General features: G+C 36.3%; 1 protein-coding gene across 4 annotated transcripts in view; it reads left to right on the top strand.

Moving 5' to 3' along the window:
- The window catches only part of GTPBP10 (GTP binding protein 10), a 46,930-nt gene extending 31,737 nt beyond the window's left edge, over window positions 1–15,193 (top strand). For 2 of the 4 annotated variants that reach the window (XM_063726083.1, XM_063726084.1), the window contains exons 9-11: window positions 4,556–4,679; window positions 6,487–6,738; window positions 14,518–15,193. In XM_063726083.1, coding sequence (XP_063582153.1) covers window positions 4,556–4,679; window positions 6,487–6,738; window positions 14,518–14,618 — 477 coding nt within the window. In that variant the 3' untranslated portion in view covers window positions 14,619–15,193. Of the gene's footprint in view, window positions 1–4,555; window positions 4,680–6,486; window positions 7,949–11,019; window positions 13,002–14,517 lie in introns of those variants that run through there. The other 2 variants (XM_054559522.1, XM_002818264.6) reach the window with 2 other exon arrangements.
- Window positions 15,194–17,936: the final 2,743 nt, after the last annotated feature.

Raw genomic sequence — 17,936 nt, 5'->3', positions numbered from 1 at the left:
GCTTCCAAATCCCCATTACATACTTCCCAGATTTTTATCTTGCTTCAACTTTGGCACGTTGTCTAATTCTTCTTGTTTCTCATTCTTAGTTTTGTGACCTGTAATCTTCTGGTTCTATTTCTACTCTTACACTATTTCTCAGTCTACTTTTTAGGCTCTTTTTTTCTCATCCTTTAAGTAACATTATTCAGAGTTCTGTCCTAACCTTATTTTCTATCTTACCCACTCCCGTTGCTTAAGTTACAGTTAATAATATTGATGACTGCCAGATCTGTAGCTGATACCTAGATCTTTTCATTGTTCTTTGTTTTTTTTTTTTTGAGACAGAGTCTTGCTCTGTCTGCCAGGCTGTACTGCAGTGGCATGATCTCGGCTCTCTCTGTCTCCCAGGCTTGAGTGATTCTCCTGCCTCAGCCTCCCAAGTAGCTGGGATTACAAGTGTGTGCCACCACACCCGGCTAATTTTTGTATTTTTAGTAGAGACGGGGTTTCACCATGTTGGCCAGGCTGGTCTCGAACGCCTGACCACAGGTAATCCACCTGCCTCGGCCTCCCAAAGTGTTGGGATTACAGGTGTGGGCCACCACCCCTGGCCTTTGTTGTTCTTTAGACCAGATGCCCATTGGAAATCTTCTTTGATTGGATGTCCCATTAGTCACTTAAACTTAATATGGATAAAAGTAAACTTTTAAAAAACTTTTCAGCCATCCCCATAACTTAGTGAATGTGTAAGCTATGATATACTGATTCTTCTCACCACCTACACAAGCCCTGTCAGTTTTTTATCCTAAATCTCTCTGAAATCCATCCTCTTGTCTTCATCTACGCTGTTATAATCATCAACCCTTCTTACTGGAATATTGAATCTGGTCCTTTCCAGTCTCCCTGTGTCCTGCCTTGCTTCTCTCCAGTCCATATTTTATATGGCAGCTAGAGTGATCTTTGTAAAAGCACGAAGCTGATGCTGATGTTCCCTGCCTAAAACACTTCGATGGACCCCCATAGCTGTTAGGTTAAAGTCTAACCTGAGCATGATTTATGAAATCTGCAAATTTGGGCCCCTACCTAGCAGTCCTCCTCTGTAACCCTCTCCTCTAGATGCTATATTTCAGCCATGTGATTTCTCTCTAAGACAACATGGTGTTGCTTTACCTCCAGGATTTTATAGATCCTATTTCATTTGCCACTTTTTGTCTATAATGAATAATACTGCTGTGAACATTTGTGTGCAGGTTTTTGTATAGACATGTTTTCATTTCTCTTGGATGTATACTTAGGAGTGGAATTGCTGGATCAGATAGTAATGCTTTAACATTTTGAGGAACTGCCAAACTATTCTGAATTGGTAGCACCATTGTGCCATTTTACAGTCCCACCATCAATGTATGTTCCAATTTTTCCACATGAATGTCAACACTTGTTATTTTCTGTCGTTTTTATTTTAGTCATCCTAGTGGGAGTGCAGTGGTATTTTGTTATAGTTCTTATTTGCATTTCTCTTAAGATTAATGATGCTAAGATTCTTTTTATGTGCTTATTAGGCATTTCTGTATCTTTAGAGAAAAGTCTGTTCAGATTCTGTGCATTACTATTTGTATTATTTGTCTTTTAATTGTTGAGTTGTAAGCATGTTTTATATTTTTGGAAACAAGTCCCTTCTCTCTTTTTTTTTTTTTTTTTTTTTTTTTTTTTTTTGAGACGGAGTCTTGCTTTGTTGCCTGGGCTGGAGTGCGGTGGCACAATCTCGGCTTAATGCAACCCCCGCCTCCCGAGTTCAAGTGATTCTCCAGCCTCAGCCTCCCGAGTAGCTGGGATTACAGGCATGTGCCACCATGTCCATCTAATTTTTGTATTTTTAGTAGAAACAGGGTTTCACCATGTTGGCCAGGCTGGTCTTGAACTCCTGACCTCAGGTGATCTGCCCACCTGGCTTCCCAGAGTGCTGAGATTACAGATGTGAGCCACCATGCCCAGCTGGAAATTAAGTCCCTTCTAAGGTACATAATTTGAAAATATTTTCTCCCCTTCTGTGACTTGTCTTTTCACTTTTTCAGTGTATTTTTTCTGTATTCTTTGTGGCACAAAACTACTATTTATTTATTTAATTTTCCAGTTTTATTAAAGTGTAATTGACATAAAAATTGTGTGTACTTAAAGTGTACAAGTGATATTTGGATATATGTGTACCTTGTGAAATGATTAAATCAAGCTAATTAACATGATCCGTCATCTTACATACTATTTTTTTTGTGTTGAGAACATTTAAAATCTGTTTTAGCAATTTTCAAATATATAATACATTAACTATAGTCATCATACTGTAAAATAGATCTTCAGGGTTTATTCATCCTATTTAACTGAATCTTTGTTCCATTTGACCAACACCCCTCCATCTTCCTCCCCCAGCACTCTGGCAACCACCATTTTCTCTGCTACTATGAATTCAACCTTTTAAGATTCCACATATAAGTGGGATTATGCAGTATTTTTTTTTCTGTGCTTGGCTTATTTCACTTAGCATAGTGTTCTCCAGGTTCACCCATGTTGTTTTTAAACGACAAGATTTTCTTTTTTTAAGGCTGAATGGTATTCAGTTGTGTGTGTGTGTATACCATATTTTCATTATTCATCCATTGATGGACACTGAGGTTGATTCCATGTCTCGGCTATTGTGAATAATGTTTCAGTAAAAATGGGAATGCAGAGATCTCTTTGACATACTGATTTTATTTCCTTTGGATATATACCCAGAAGTGGGATTGCTGGATCATATGGTAGTTCTATTTTTAATTTTTTGAGAAATCTTTATACTGCTTTTTACAATGGCTGTACTAATTTACATTCCCACTCAATGGTGTTCATGGGTTCCTCTTTCTCCATATCCTTGACAACGCTTGTTATCTTTTGTCTTTTTGATAATAGCCATCCTTCCAAGTGTGAGGAGCTATCTCATTGTGGTTTTCCTTTTCATTTCCCTAATGATCAGTGATGTTGAACATTTTTTCATACATATATTGGTCATTTGTTTGTCATTGAGAAATGTCAATTCAGGTTCTTTATCCATTTTTAAATCAGGTTTATATTACCCAAAGTGATCTACAGATTCAGCACAATCCATATCAAAATTCTGACATTTTTCACAGAAATAGAAAACAAATCTTAAAATTTGTATGGAACAACAAAAGACCCTGAATAGCCAAAGCAATCTTATCTTGAGCAAAAGGAGCAAAGCTGGAAGCTTCACACTACCTAATTTCAAAACCTACTACAAAGCTATCATAATCAAAACAGCATGGTACTGGCATAACAATAGACACATAAACCAATGGAACAGAATCCAGAGCTCAGAATTAAATCCATGCATTTACAGTTAGTTTTCAACAAAGGTACCTAGAACACACAGTAAGGAAAGGACAGTTTTCTTTGTCAATAAATGATATTGAGAAAACTGAATATCCACATGCAGAGAAATGAAATTAGATCCTTATTTCACACCATATAAAAAATCAGTTCAAAGTTGATTAAAGACTTAAAGCCTGAAACCATAAAACCACTAGAAGAAAACAGAGAAGTTCCATGACATTTGTCTGAGCAATGATTTTTTTTTATGTGACCCCAACTCACAGGCAACAAAGAGAAAAAACAGACAAGTAAGATTGCATCAAACTAAAAAGCTTCTGCACAGCAAAAGGAAGAGTCAGCAGAGTGAAGAGGCAACCAAGGGAATGGGAGAAAAATATTTGTAAATCATACATCTGATAAGTGATTGATATCCAAAACATAAGGAAGCAAAACAACTCTCAATAGCAAGAAAACAACCCAAAATTTTTAATTTTCATGAAATTCCATTTGTTTCATTCTTTTCTTTCCTTTTTTTAAAATTAAACTAAAATTTTGTGTAGCGATGGGGTCTCGCTATGTTGTCAAGGCTTGTCTTGAACTCCTGGGCTCAAGCAATGCTCCTACCTCAGCCTCCTAAAGTGCTGAGATTACGGGCATGAGCCACCATGCCCAGTCTTACATATTTATTTATTTTTATTACAAACAGGGCTTTGCTGTGTCATGTAGGCTAGAGTGCAGGCATGATCCTAGCTCATTGTAGCCTCAAACTCCTGGTGGCCTTAAGCAGTCTTTGGCCTTTTATCTATTCTTTTACTTGTGCTTTTCATGTTATATCTAAGAGACAGTTGTTTAATCCAAGGTAACAAAGATTTATTCCTAAGTACATTTACTTTTTCCAAGAATACTACAGGTATAACATTCAGTGATCATTACTGACTTCTGAATTTTATCTGTGTGAAGTCCAGATACCCATATTTGACTCTAGACGCAAAATTACAACCGTCTCTAGGATATCATTTAAACTAAAACATACTAACACATGACCTAACAAGAGTCATTTTCTGAAATTCTTCCTTTTGTTTTCTGTTGTTGGGATTTATTGCATTTCAGTGATGTGAATGGGTTTTAGATCACCCGGGTCATTAATTACCAAATAAGTAGTTTATACAGAAACCAGTACTAAAATTATTGGGTTTTCTCTTTTGATTTAAAGGAGTTGGAATTGTACAAAGAGGAACTTCAGACAAAACCTGCACTCTTGGCAGTTAATAAAATGGACTTGCCGGATGCCCAACATAAGTTCCATGAATTGATGAGCCAGCTCCAGAATCCTAAAGGTAAACCTATTTATTCATTTAATTCTAATTTAAAGAATAATTACAATGTACAGAGAATGCTGTTATAATCAGTGGAAAACTGACAGTTTCTGCTCTTAAAAGTCAAGTTTGAAGAAAGAATATACAAAACATGTAAATAACATTGTAACATAATAATTATCAAATTCTAGAATGTTTGATATGGACAGTAAATTAAAGGAGACAAAAGAAAGATTAATTTGAACTAAAAAGGTCAGGCTTCATGAAGAATAAAACTTAAATTGGGCCCATAAAGCATATGTGGGATTTGAATAAAAGGAGGAAAAAGTCAGCATCTACCTGTGAAGTCTTTCACTTTCATTAACATATTTCACAAGCTCTTCATCCCTCTAGTACTGTACATCATAAAATTAAAAACAGAACTAAGACGTTCTAAAGAAGTATGTTTCTTGGCAAAACTAACTCTATAGGTTTCTGAAGAGGATGAGTCTTCTGAAAAGAACTTCATTTTTCCTGTGTGTGTGTGACACAAAAATAGAAGCTGTGACTCCAAAATGATTTATTTGTCTGGAATTTACTTCCTGGACTATATGTAAAGTAACTTAAAGGGATTCTCCACAGTTTTGAATATTGACATTTGCAGAGCACCTTCTATCCTATGGCAATGGTGGTTTCATTCAGTGTCTAGTAGAGAACCTCATGCACAAATGAGGAAAAGTAGGGTGTATCGTATGTGGCTAACATGTTTTTCAATAATATGTCTCCGTTTTTATTCTTGGTAACAATTGTTGGAAAATAGATTGTAGTGTACTAAGACTGTCAAACAGCACCAGAAGGTCCTTTCCTCTAAAAAGTCTTTCCCTTGTGTAATCTACATGTTGGAGCTGTCCTTGAGTTAATAAATTACTCATAGGATATAAATATTCTCTGATACTAAATAGCCTTCATTCCTAATGATATTTGCTTTATATGGTCATTAGTTCTGTTTGCTAGTTGATCTTGCAGAGAAGGGAATTTTCAGAGGAAATACCGAAAGTAGGGGTGACTCAGGAGTCCGTAGCTGTTCTGACCTATCGTGAAATAAAATACAGGCCCTTTAGTGATAATCCTGAGTTACCTCTCTGGACTTTCTTCGGGGCCTTTGAATCTCAGAAAGCAAGTTCCGTGTTGTCTTCTCCACCAATCTGTTTCAGTCCAGCCTTTCTAGTTCATATCAGTTAATCCATCCAATCAGTATGTCATCTCCCCAGCCAATCAGTATGCCATGGTGACAGGGAAGAGGTAAAAGTAATATAACAGTTGTTAGCCCTTGTGGGGTGATAGATTGGACTCATCTGAAATTATCTTCCCTTGAATTCTCTATAATCCCTCTTCAGTTTTTGTATGGATCCTAGCATCATTGATGATAAACCTATACTTTGGGGAAGTTAAAGGTCTCCAGTGTACTGAGGCCAAGTAGAATGTCTCAAATTATAAATGATATTATTTTTACAGAAAGTGTCTTTCAGAGAATCAATGCTGCCTTGCCTTATTTAACCCCCCCACACAAAATTTATTACTTCCTTAAGTAAGTCATTTTTGTGATACATCTTCTACTCATACTTAGTTTGGTTTAAAATATATTTATCTAACAAGTATGTTATGTGCCAAGAACCTTACCATAATCAATAGTAAAATCCAAAGGCTCTGAGAACTTATTAGAAAAGGTGAAAAAAGGCATGAAAAATGCTAGTTTTGGTTCCCTGCTTCACAAATCAAACCATTAACACGGTTTTAACTAACTTTCAAAAACAATGGAAATCAGCTTAGTTTGTGTTCTTTCTTTTAGATTTTCTGCATTTATTTGGAAAAAACATGATTCCAGAGAGGACTGTAGCGTTCCAACATATCATCCCCATATCTGCAGTTACTGGAGAAGGAATTGAAGAATTAAAGAATTGTATAAGAAAGTCACTGGAGGAACAGGCCAACCAGGAAAATGATGCACATCATAAGAAACAATTGCTTAATTTGTGGATTTCTGATACAGTATCTTCTAGTGAGCCACCATCAAAGCATGCTGTTACTACTTCCAAAATGGGTATAATTTAAATATATTAAAAATGGTATTGATGGAATAGTATTTAATGCTTAAAAACAAGGAAATCCTTTCGTCTGTGACAACCTGGAGGACATGTTAAGTAAAATAAGCCAGGCTTAGAAAGACAAATGCTGCATAATCTCACTTACATGTGGAATCTTAAAAAGTTGAACTCATAGAAGGAGAGAATAGAATGGTGATTATCAAGGGCTGGTGGGGCAGTGGAGGATGAGGAGATGTTGGTCAAAATATACAAAATTTCAGTTAGACAAGGCAACTGAGTTCAAGAGATCTATTGTACAGCTTGGTGACTGTAATTAACAACAATGTATTTTGAAAGTCACTGAGTAAATTTTAAGTGGTTTTTCCAAAAAAGCACATAAGGTAATGCACGTTAATTAGCTATATTGAGCCATTCCACAATGTATAGATATTTCAAAACATGTTACACATGATAAATCCAGTTTTTCTACATCATTTTTTAAAATTATATTTAATTTTATTTTGAAAGTTTTTTCACAGATCTTTTTTTTAGTATCATTACCTTCTGATATATGTGTCATTGAAGAACCGTACCTTTTAAAGTTATTATTTTGTAATTAAGTATGTCAACAGTAAAAAATAACCAGTGGCCAGGCATGGTGGCTCATGCCTGTAATCCCAGCATTTTCAGAGGCCGAGGAGGGCAGATCACTTGAGGTCAGGAGTTCAAGACCAGCCTGGCCAACATGGCGAAACCCCGTCTCTACTAAAAATATAAAAAATTAGCCAGGCATAGTGGCGCATGCCTGTTGTAGTCCCAGCTACTCTAGAGGCTGAGGCAGGAGAATCGCTTGAACGCAGGAGGTGGAGGATACAGTGAACCTGAGGTTGCGCCACTGCACTCCAGCCTGGGTGACAGAGCTAGACTCCATCTCAAAAAAAAAAAAGAGCTAAAAAAATTACATTTTACAAGTTTATGGCCAGCCCACCTGTAATAACATTCTCTGATACTCCTTTACTTAGGATGTCCCTATTGAGATCATTTTTTAAATTTATGTGGAAGGATTCTCTGGATTATAATTAGAATGAGCAATTCAGTTTTGTTTGTTTTTGAGCCTGTCTTGTACCTGGTTGCACTAAATATATAACAGTTATCTTTTGTGGAGACCTTAAAACCCTAAATTTGAACACATGTTCAATGATAATAAAGATATAACAGAAACTAGAAGATAGATGTTTGTGATTTGAGCTTTTGGAAAATTTTCGTTTCTTGAATATAATAGTATTTTTTCCTGAATTGGAGGAGACTGATCTATATGTATCATTTTTCTTTTGTCCTAGTCTATTTCACTTTCTTTTGTTCTAATCTATTTAATTTCCCACTTTCTTATTTTAGTAAAGAGAGAAGAAATAGCAAGTGCAGGCCAGGCATGGTGGTGCAGGCCGGACATAGCGGCACACGCCTGTAATCCTAGCACTTTGGGAGGCCAAGGCGGGAGGATTGCTTGAGCCCAGGAGTTCATGCCTGAGCAACATAGCAAGACCCTGGCTCTCTATAAAACAGAAAATGCAAACTTTAATATTATCAACAATCAATATATTATAAGAGATTGCAATTTCTAAATTTCTACCTGAGTGTTTCACAAATACAAATTGGACATTTTCCCTTTAAATGAGTTTTATTATAAAGTGTACATATTGATTGTAAAAACAAAAAATTCAAATAGTACAAAAGCATATAAGTAACTAATAAAAGCTCCGTTTCTGCATTAGGCCCCTCAGTTCTTCCCAGGGAAAATGATTAATAGTTTACGTTCTTGCGGAAACTTTTTATGTATAAATTTTTACCCAAATGAATTCATTATAGACATTTTTTCCAACTTAATGTTTTTTTACAAAATAGTAGCAAGTTAATGAGCTTTAAAAAATTGTACTTCAGGCCAGGCGTGGTGGCTCACGCCTGTAATCTCAGCACTTTGGGAGGCTGAGGCAGGAAGACCACTTGAGGTCAGGAGTTCAAGACCAGCCTGGCCAACATGGCGAAAACGCATCTCTACTAAAATACAAAAATCAGCTGGGCATGGTGGCACATGTCTGTAATCCCAGCTACTCGGGAGGCTGAGGCAGGAGAATCGCTTGAACCTGGGAGGCGGAGGTTGCAGTGAGCTGAGATTGCGCCATTGCACTCCAGCCTGGAGGACAAGAGGGAGACTTCCTCTCAAAAGAAAAAAAAAACAAAAATTGTACTTCAAAAAATTATTCTTCAATGCTATTTTTAAATTACTAGAAATTAATTTGGAATTTAATGTTGCATACAGCCTGAGAGATGGCTATTCATCCTTTTGTAAAGTATTAAAGAAAAATAATGCATTGTTCTCAGCTTAAATTTTTTTCTGATTTGACAACATGAGTGATGTTTTCCCAGTATTATTTCAATTATATTTGTTTTATTTTCTGTTCCTCACTCCTACCTCTCATTCCAGTCCCCAAACTGGCTTTTCTTGTATTTCTTTTCTCTTCATTGCTCACGTTATTTATTGAGCAATGTCCTGTATCAGGCACTGTCCAAGGTGCTGTATGTACCATGTTGAAGAGAACAGACAGGACCTACGGCCCTTGTATATCTTGCCTTTGATGACAGAAACTGCAGGGGATTGGAATAGCCTCTTTACAAGAAAAGAATAAGAGTGAGGAAAAGCGTTTGGAATTTATAGTGATCACAGTGACCAGGTTTTGTATTGGGTATGTTTTACATTTGTAACTTCAGTGCTATTTTTTTTTTAAGCTCCATTATTTTCTAAATGTAAACAAGTAGCAATGTAAGGACAGTTTCATCAGGTGAATGTCAGAAGTACTGATACCATAATCTCATTTTGCACTGTGGCAAAGGGTAGTAGATGTGTGTTCAGGATTATTTGCTCTGTCAGTAGTGCCTAGGGTGCCACTCCATGACTAACCGAAACATTTTATTACGTGACTCACTAAGATGTTCAATTCATTAGTATTTTCTGGTTACTGAAAGTGTACTCTATGTACCTTTTTTTGACCTTTGATTTTTATTCTGATGGAGAAAATCAGATTCCTTTTTTATCTTGTAAAAAATAATTTTGAAACAAAGACTTATTTTAAAGTAAGTCCTTTAACATTATCTCAGATGCATTTTATTTTGTCCTTAAGTAAGACTTTTCATTTTTACCTTTCAAAATGCAATTTTTAAAATATATGCTTTTTTGAAACACTTATTATATTACTGAATAACCAGAGTATTAAATTCAATGTATAGCAAATTTTTACAAAGTCCCAGTAGTTCTTGCAGAGCTTTCTATAATATCAGATTTATTTACCATCATGAAATGTAAGTTTATACAGTATTAAGTATATTGTACTATGAAGTTGGACCTGTGCACTGAAAAATTCCGGAACACCTATTATGTTGTGCTTTTTGTCATATATATTCATATTATTATTTATCATAGCAAGGTGAACTTATTTTAAAATGTTAAACATGTATTAGTTACATAATCAGGAAAAAAGTCATCTTTTATAATGAGAAAAATTAGGTCAAGGATATTTCATTTCAGGTTTTATCCAATTAGATTTCTTGTAAAGTTATGTGTTTTCTTTTATCTCAGTGCTTATTTGCTTTGCAAGGATGGAGGTTAGAGATTCCTTTCGTAGTTAATGAAAGCTACAGACTTGTCTTGCCGAAAAATGTGCATAAACACATAAAATATTTTCCAAGCAATTTCACAGTGTTTGCAAAGTTCAGATTGAAAACCCAGTTTTACAAATCCCATCTAGAAATTTGCACTGTCATTAAGATATATTAAAAATAATTTTTCAAAGCAACAGCACAGGTGCACTTTAAAGCTGTAGCTTAAAAATAAAAATTAGCAATAATATAACTTGTGTAAACCTACACAAAAGATATCTTATTGCAAAAATATGGCAACATTTTGTTTAAAGACCAAATAGCGAATTGAATTTAATGCATATCTTTAAATCCTTAATAGTATCTCAAATCTGGTTTAAATCTGTCTCTCCTTACAGAATAGAAAGTGAAACAAATCCAGAAATCTTGTTCGAGTACATGGTCTGTGCTAGTAATCATATCTAAAGTGATAATGTTACCATATGCTGGGTACTGGGCTGAGTAAATCACATATTTTAACTTATTTAAACACTGCACTGTATTGCCTGCTAGCGATGTCATTTTTTTAAAGTTGGGTGGTGAATACATGAGTTGTTTTTAAAATTCTTTTGGGAGCCTAAAAAATTTGAATTTTTTTTTTTTTTCAGACGGAGTCTCGCTCTGTTGCCAGGCTGGAGTGCAGTGACGTTATCTTGGCTCACTGCAGCCTCTGACTCCCTGGTTCAAGCAATTCTCCTGCCTCAGCCTCCCGAGTAGCTGGGATTACAGGCATGCACCACCACGTCCAGCTAATTTTTTTATTTTTAGTAGAGACGGGGTTTCACCATGTTGGCCAGGATGGGAAAATTTTTTAAAAGATATTTATTAAAAAAAAAAAAAAGTCTATGCCTTATCAAGTTTATAACTCAAGAATTAATGAGATAAACAGTGGACAAAAAGTGTTGGCAGATAACATGCATAATTTTAATTGCAAAGTTAAGCAGTGAAAAATAAACATCTTTTTTTCTTAAAGAGATAGTTCATATCTGTTTTGTTTAGTTTTATTTATTCTTTTTAGAGACAGGGTCTGTCTGTGGAGTGCAGTGGCATGATTATAGCTCTCTGCAGCCTCAGTCTTCAGGGCTCAAGTTATCCTCCTGCCTCATCCTCCTAAGTAGCTAGGACTACAAGTGTGTGCCACCATACCTGGCTAATTTTTAAAAATTATTTTGTAGAGACAGGGTCTTACTATGTTGCCCAGAGTGGTCTTGAACTCCCAGCCTCATGGAATCCTCCCGCCTCAGTCTCTGAAAGTGCTAGGATTATAGGCATGAGCCATTTATGCCCAGCCAGTTTTCTTTTTTCTAATTGGAGCTTGGCAAGTAGAGGGAAATGTATTAGGGAAATAGCTTTAGTTTTGAGTGGGTGTCAGTAGCCAGCTGAAGAAAAAGCAAAATGAAATAGGTAGTAGAAATGAGAAAGGGAGAGAGGGAAGAAGAAAAAAATATGGATGTTGGAAAGTTGTTGTATGTCTCTCTGGATAGCTCAGAAGTATCAGTTGTGGTTATTGCCTCAGTTGGCTTTTGTAAGCATGAAAAAGCCAGGGACAATTTCAACTACCATTTCTGACCATCATCAACCACAATTTTAGGCAATTTGTTAGAATTTTTTAAAAATATTCTTAATAGTTGTTGGGTACCTGGAAGATTCAGAGAAAGTAATCACCTTTGTATATATTATTAATGTGTTTATAATAGAAATTAAATTCTTCAGGATGTACAGGTAAGATACAAAGCTATGTGAAGCATAGCTGTTATCCAAGTCGTATGCCTTTGAAATACTTGGAATTTGAAGAACAGGACATGCAGCTTATGTTATAACTAATTTGCGAGCAATATATGGCAAGATAGTATTTTCCTATCTAAATTCTGAGTGCATTGAAAGTTGAAAGCAAAGGACAAAACCTTCCTTTGTTCATGGCCCATATTCCAGTATATTTTTCTGAAACTGCCAATATTTTCTGATCGGTACTTTCATTTTTTTAGTTGGTTACCAAATACTGTTATTGGTATTATTTCTATATAAAAGGCTTTAAGAAGACTGTAGTATAATTTTCTTAAGAAAAAAGACGATTATAAGCTAAAATATGCCTTCAGCTTTGTGTGCTACAAATTGAGGGAGATTGAGAATATTTTAAATCAAGGGCAGACATTGAGTAAAAGCTTATGACTTTGGATGGATTTGAAACATGATTAAATGACAGAGTAAATAAAAGCCCCTAGTCAAGTGAATTCTAATGGGGGAAATAAGAGGACTATATAAAAATTAACCTCTGTTTTGAAAACAAATCTTTCCAGGAAGTGGTACCACTCTGGGGTCAAGAGAAATTGAAAGAACAATAAAATGAGCACACATGACCTTCCTTTCCTATAAAAATACGAATCAGAAAACTCCCCCATGATTTCCTCATGTTACTTAGAATAGTGTGTATTTCAGAACTTTTCCATTTAATATTTTTGGACCACAGTTGGCTATAAGTAACTGAAACTGAGGATGGGGGGAAGGGATGCTTAAAACCTTGGGTAGTACCAAACCCTATATGTATTGTTTTTTTCTATATATACACAGCTATGATAAAATTCATAAATTAGGCACAGAGAGAGATTAAAAATATTAAATGACCAATTATAACAATATATTGTAATAAAAGCTATGTTAATATGGTCTCCCTCTCGAAATATCTTTACTGATTATGTGAGATGATAAAATGCCTACATGATAAGATCACGTGAGGTGAATGACGTAGGCATTGTAACGTACCTGGTTTTAGGCTACTGCTGACCTTCTGTCAATACCTCAGGAGAATATTTTGCTTTGATGATCCTGGATCATCAAACCATGTTGTCAGGAGCAGATGATATCTATCCATGGTGAATGGGAGGGTAGCATATACAACGTGGATACGCTGGACAAAGAGATGATTCACCTCCTGGCAGGATGGAATGAGATTTCCTCATGTTATTTAGAATAGTGTGTATTTCGGAACTTTTCCATTTAATATTTTTGGACCACAGTTGACTGTAAGTAACAAACTGAGGATGGGGGAATGGAGGACTACAGTAAATCCAAGTTTATAATACCTCATCAAAAACTCAACATAAAAGTTTCTATTTAAAACTGCGAAAAAAATTAGTGGTGATGGTAGGAGCGGGTAGTAGGCATGAAAAGAGAAAAATTTAAAACACCTTAATGCAGTTACAGGCAAAAGCCTTTACTTATCCTATTAATTGGCCAATTCTTTTGTAAATCCTCTTCACTCTCTTCTTCCTTCCCCCTCTTCACTAAGTAGCTTTATTCAAGAGTCTTAGAAGCAAATGTGCTATCAAATTTGATGGCGCACTACAAATTTCTAAGTTTGTAAAGTGACATCTCACTGTTTAATTTACTCAGAACTTACTTTCCTTCCTTTATTACTTTGCTAGGGCTGCTGTAACAAAGTACAACACACTAGGTGGCTTAAACAACAGAAATGTATTGTCTCACATTTCTTGAGGCTGGAAATCCAAGATCAAGGTGTTGGCAGGGCTGATTGCATCTGCGGGCCATGAGAGAGAATCCGGTTCATGCCTCTAGCCTAGCTTCTGGTGATTTGGGGCCAGTTTTTGGCATATCTTGTCTTGTAGAAGCATCATCCCAATCTCTGCCTTCATCTGTACATGGTGTTCTCTTTGTGTGTGTGGTTGTCACCAAATTTACCCTTTTTATAAGGACACCAGTCAGATTAGGGCCCACCCTAATGACGTTTTAACTTGATCATCTCTATAAAGACATTATCTCCAAATAAGGTTGGATTCTGAGGTAATGTTGATTAGGACTTCAACATAACAGTTTTTGAGGGATACATAACACTGCCCTATTTGATGTGGTTTGAATGCTCCCTCCAAATCTCATGTTGAAATGTAATTCCCAGTGTCGGAGGTGGGCCCTGGTGGGAGGTGATTGGATCATGGGGGCAAATCCTTCATGAATGGCTTAGCACTATCCCCTTGTTGATGAATGAGTTCTTGCTCAGTTTACATGAGATCCGGTTGTTTAAAATAATCTGGGACTTCCCCTTCTCTCTCTTACTGCCCCTCTCACCATGTGACGTGATGGCTCCCTGTCAGCTTCCAGCATGATTGTAAGCTTCCTGAGGCCTCACCAGAAGCAGATGCCAGCACTGTGCTTCGTAGAAAGTCTGCAGAAGCCCAGCCTCAGATTTTTTTAATAGTAATTCAAGAACAGACTCACTATTTTTCCCCTTTTCACTTCTCAACTAATAGTGATAATATACTTTGCAATTACATTTTCCAATTTTGCAATTAATAGTTTTTTTTTATTTCACAGATTTTTTCTAAAAAAGTATATGGTGAGTAATTTTTATTAATCTGTATTGAATTTAAGTCATGGACTTGGAAATGCTCTGGTGAGATATGACTAACAAAAAGGGAACAGTATCTGCAAGTTAGTTTACATTTTGGAGTTTATGAATTCTATAAAGCTTAGAGAAGATACAAATATTCAGAGAAGGGTGAATGTATATAAGATTTGGGTTAAAAGAATAGTGTAAGGCCATTCCAAGTTCAGGAATACCTGACATGAGCATTTAGAGTAAGTCTTAGAGACAGAAATCTAAAACAAGGAGATTGCCCTGAGTTTAATAGAGTTCTGAGCAATGACAGCAACCTTTTAAGAAGGTCCACCACTTAATACTTCCTGATTTGGGGCACATTAATTACTGTGTATCTCAGTTTCTCTGCTGGTAATGTGGAGTTATTGGAATTAAATAATCTGTGAAAAAGAGCCCACTGCTTAGTATGTAATAAAGTTTTCTGTTTTAAATTTAAAATAATAGGCTGGGCGCCATGGCTCACACCTGTAACCACAGCACTTTGGGAGGCCAAGGTGGGCAGATCACTCGAGGTCAGGAGTTTGAGACCAGCCTGGCCAACATGGTAAAATCTTATCTCTACTAAAAATACAAAAATTAGCCAGGCATGGTGGCACACACCTGTAATCCCAGCTACTCAGTAGACTGAGGCAGGAGAATCGCTTGAACCCGGAGGCGGAGGTTGCTGTGAGCAAAGACTGCGCCACTAAACTCCAGCCTGGGTGACGGAGCAAGACTCTGTCTCAAAAAAACAAAACAAAACAAAAATGTTAAATAATAATAAATTATTGGGTTTTCTAGTATCTTAAATTCACCATTACTTATGGAAATTTTTGCACCCATCTTGATCTAAGGAGGTGAGGCCTTGAATAAAATTATGATAATTATTTGTAGTGAATAAAGGGCAAGTGGGTATTTCAAAGGAAGAATCAAAAGAATGTTTCCTCAGTAACTGACCCTAATGAGTTGAAGATACGTGAGCTCTCTGACCAAGAATTAAAAGTAGTAGTTTTGAAGAGACTCAGGGATCTCCGAGATAACACAGAAAAGCAATTCAGAAACTTATCAAATGTAACAAAGATTTAAATGTTAAATCTTGGAACTGAGAAATACATTGGCTAAACTGAAAACTTAAGCAGAGTGGATCAAGCAGAACAATCAGTGAACTCTGGCTATTTGAAAATACACAGAGGAGAAAAAAGAAAACGGTGAAAAGCCATGAAGATCACCTTTTGGGAGTAAAGATATCTGGGGAAAAAATCACCTAGAAGATATAGAAAATTACCTCCAAAGACCAAATCTAAGAATTATTGGTGTTCAAGAGGGAGTTGAGCAAGAGCAGAGATAGAAAACTTATTCAAATAAATAATAACAAAACTAGAGAAAGAGAGAAATATCCAGGTACCAGAAGGTTAGGGAACGAACACCAAACAGATTCAATACAAAAAAGATTACCACAAGGCATTAATAATCAAACTCTCAAAGGTCAAGGACAAAGAGAATCCTAAAAGCAGCAGAATAAAATAAACAAATAACGTAAAGGAGTTCCAGTTCATCTGGCAACAGACTTCTCAACAGAAACCATATAGGCCAGGAGGGAGTGCAATGACATTTTCAAAGTGCTGAAAGAAAAAAAGCCTGCCATCCAAGTATACTGGAACCAGAAGTAATCCTTCAAATATGAAGGAGATACATGTCCTTTCCCAGACTACCACCAAATCCATCTTACAAGAAATGCTGCCGGGCGCAGTGGCTCACTCCTGTAATCCCAGCACTTTGGGAGGCCGAGGCGGGTGGATCACGAGGTCAGGCGATCGAGACCATCCTGGATAACACGGTGAAACCCCGTCTTTACTAAAAATACAAAAAATTAGCCGGGCGTGGTGGTGGGCGCCTGTAGTGGGAGGCTGAGGCAGGAGAATGGCGTGAACCCGGGAGGCGGAGCTTGCAGTGAGCCGAGATCGCGCCACTGCACTCCAGTCTGGGCTACAGAGCGAGACTCCGTCTCAAAAAAAAAAAAAATGCTGAAGGAAGTTCTGCAGAAAATACTAACCATGCAGAAAAAAAATCCAACACATTTGAAGATATAAAATCCACTGGTAAAATTAAGTACACAGATAAATCCAGAATATGCTAGTGTTGTAATTATGGTGTGCAATTTATTTATAACTCTAGTATAAAGCCCAGAAGTCAACTATATCAAAAACAATAATAGCTACAGCAACCTGTTAAGAGGTAGGTAATATAAAAATAGGTAAATTGAGACAACTAAAAGTCAAAATATGTGGGACAGAGTTAAACTGTACAACTTTTTTTTTCCACTTTTTTTGTAATCTAAGTTGTCATCTCCTTAAAATAACATTTTTTTGTAAGCCTCATGGTAATCTCACACAACAACCTATAATAGATTTATTAAAAATGAAAAACAACTAATTAAAACATACAATGAGAGAAAATCATTTAACCATAAAGGAAGACAGGAAGAAAGAGAGGACTTACAAAACAACCAGAAAACAAGCAAAAAAATGGCAGTACTTACCAAATAATAACTCAAAGTAAATAGATTCAATTTTCCAATGAAAAGGCATAGAGGGGCTGAATGGATATGAAACAAAGTATATGCTGCCACTTCACCTATGAGGACACACATAGTGAAAGTGATGGGGTGGAAAAAGATATTCCATGTAGCTGGAAACCAAAAAAGAACAGGAGTAGCTATACTTAAATCAGATAAAATTGACTACAAATAAAAGACTGAAAAGAGACAAAGAAGGTCACTATATAATGATAAAGAGATCAATTCAGCAAGAGGATATAACATTACAAATATCTACACCCAACACGGAAGGTCCCAAATATATAAAGCAAACATTAATAGATCTAAAGGGAGAAATGGACAACAATACAATAATAGTAGGGGACTGTAACTCCCCACTCTCAGTAATGAACAGATCATCCAGACAGAAAATCAGCAAAGCAACATTGGAGTGAAACTGCAAATTAGGCCGAAAAATGTATCTGATGAAGCAATATTGGCTGCCCTGGAGCCTCCAGAACTGAAAAAGAGCTGCAAGTGTGCGCTGCTATGAACATCTTTCCAAAGCCTTTTCTGCACAGCTGGTATTGGCATCATACCAAAAGCAGTGTTTATCAAAG

The sequence above is a fragment of the Pongo abelii genome, chromosome 6 (assembly GCF_028885655.2).
Source record: "Pongo abelii isolate AG06213 chromosome 6, NHGRI_mPonAbe1-v2.0_pri, whole genome shotgun sequence".
Taxonomy (NCBI): domain Eukaryota; kingdom Metazoa; phylum Chordata; class Mammalia; order Primates; family Hominidae; genus Pongo; species Pongo abelii.
The sequence above is the reverse complement of the archived record's forward strand: the minus strand, read 5'-3'. Positions and strand labels throughout refer to the sequence as shown.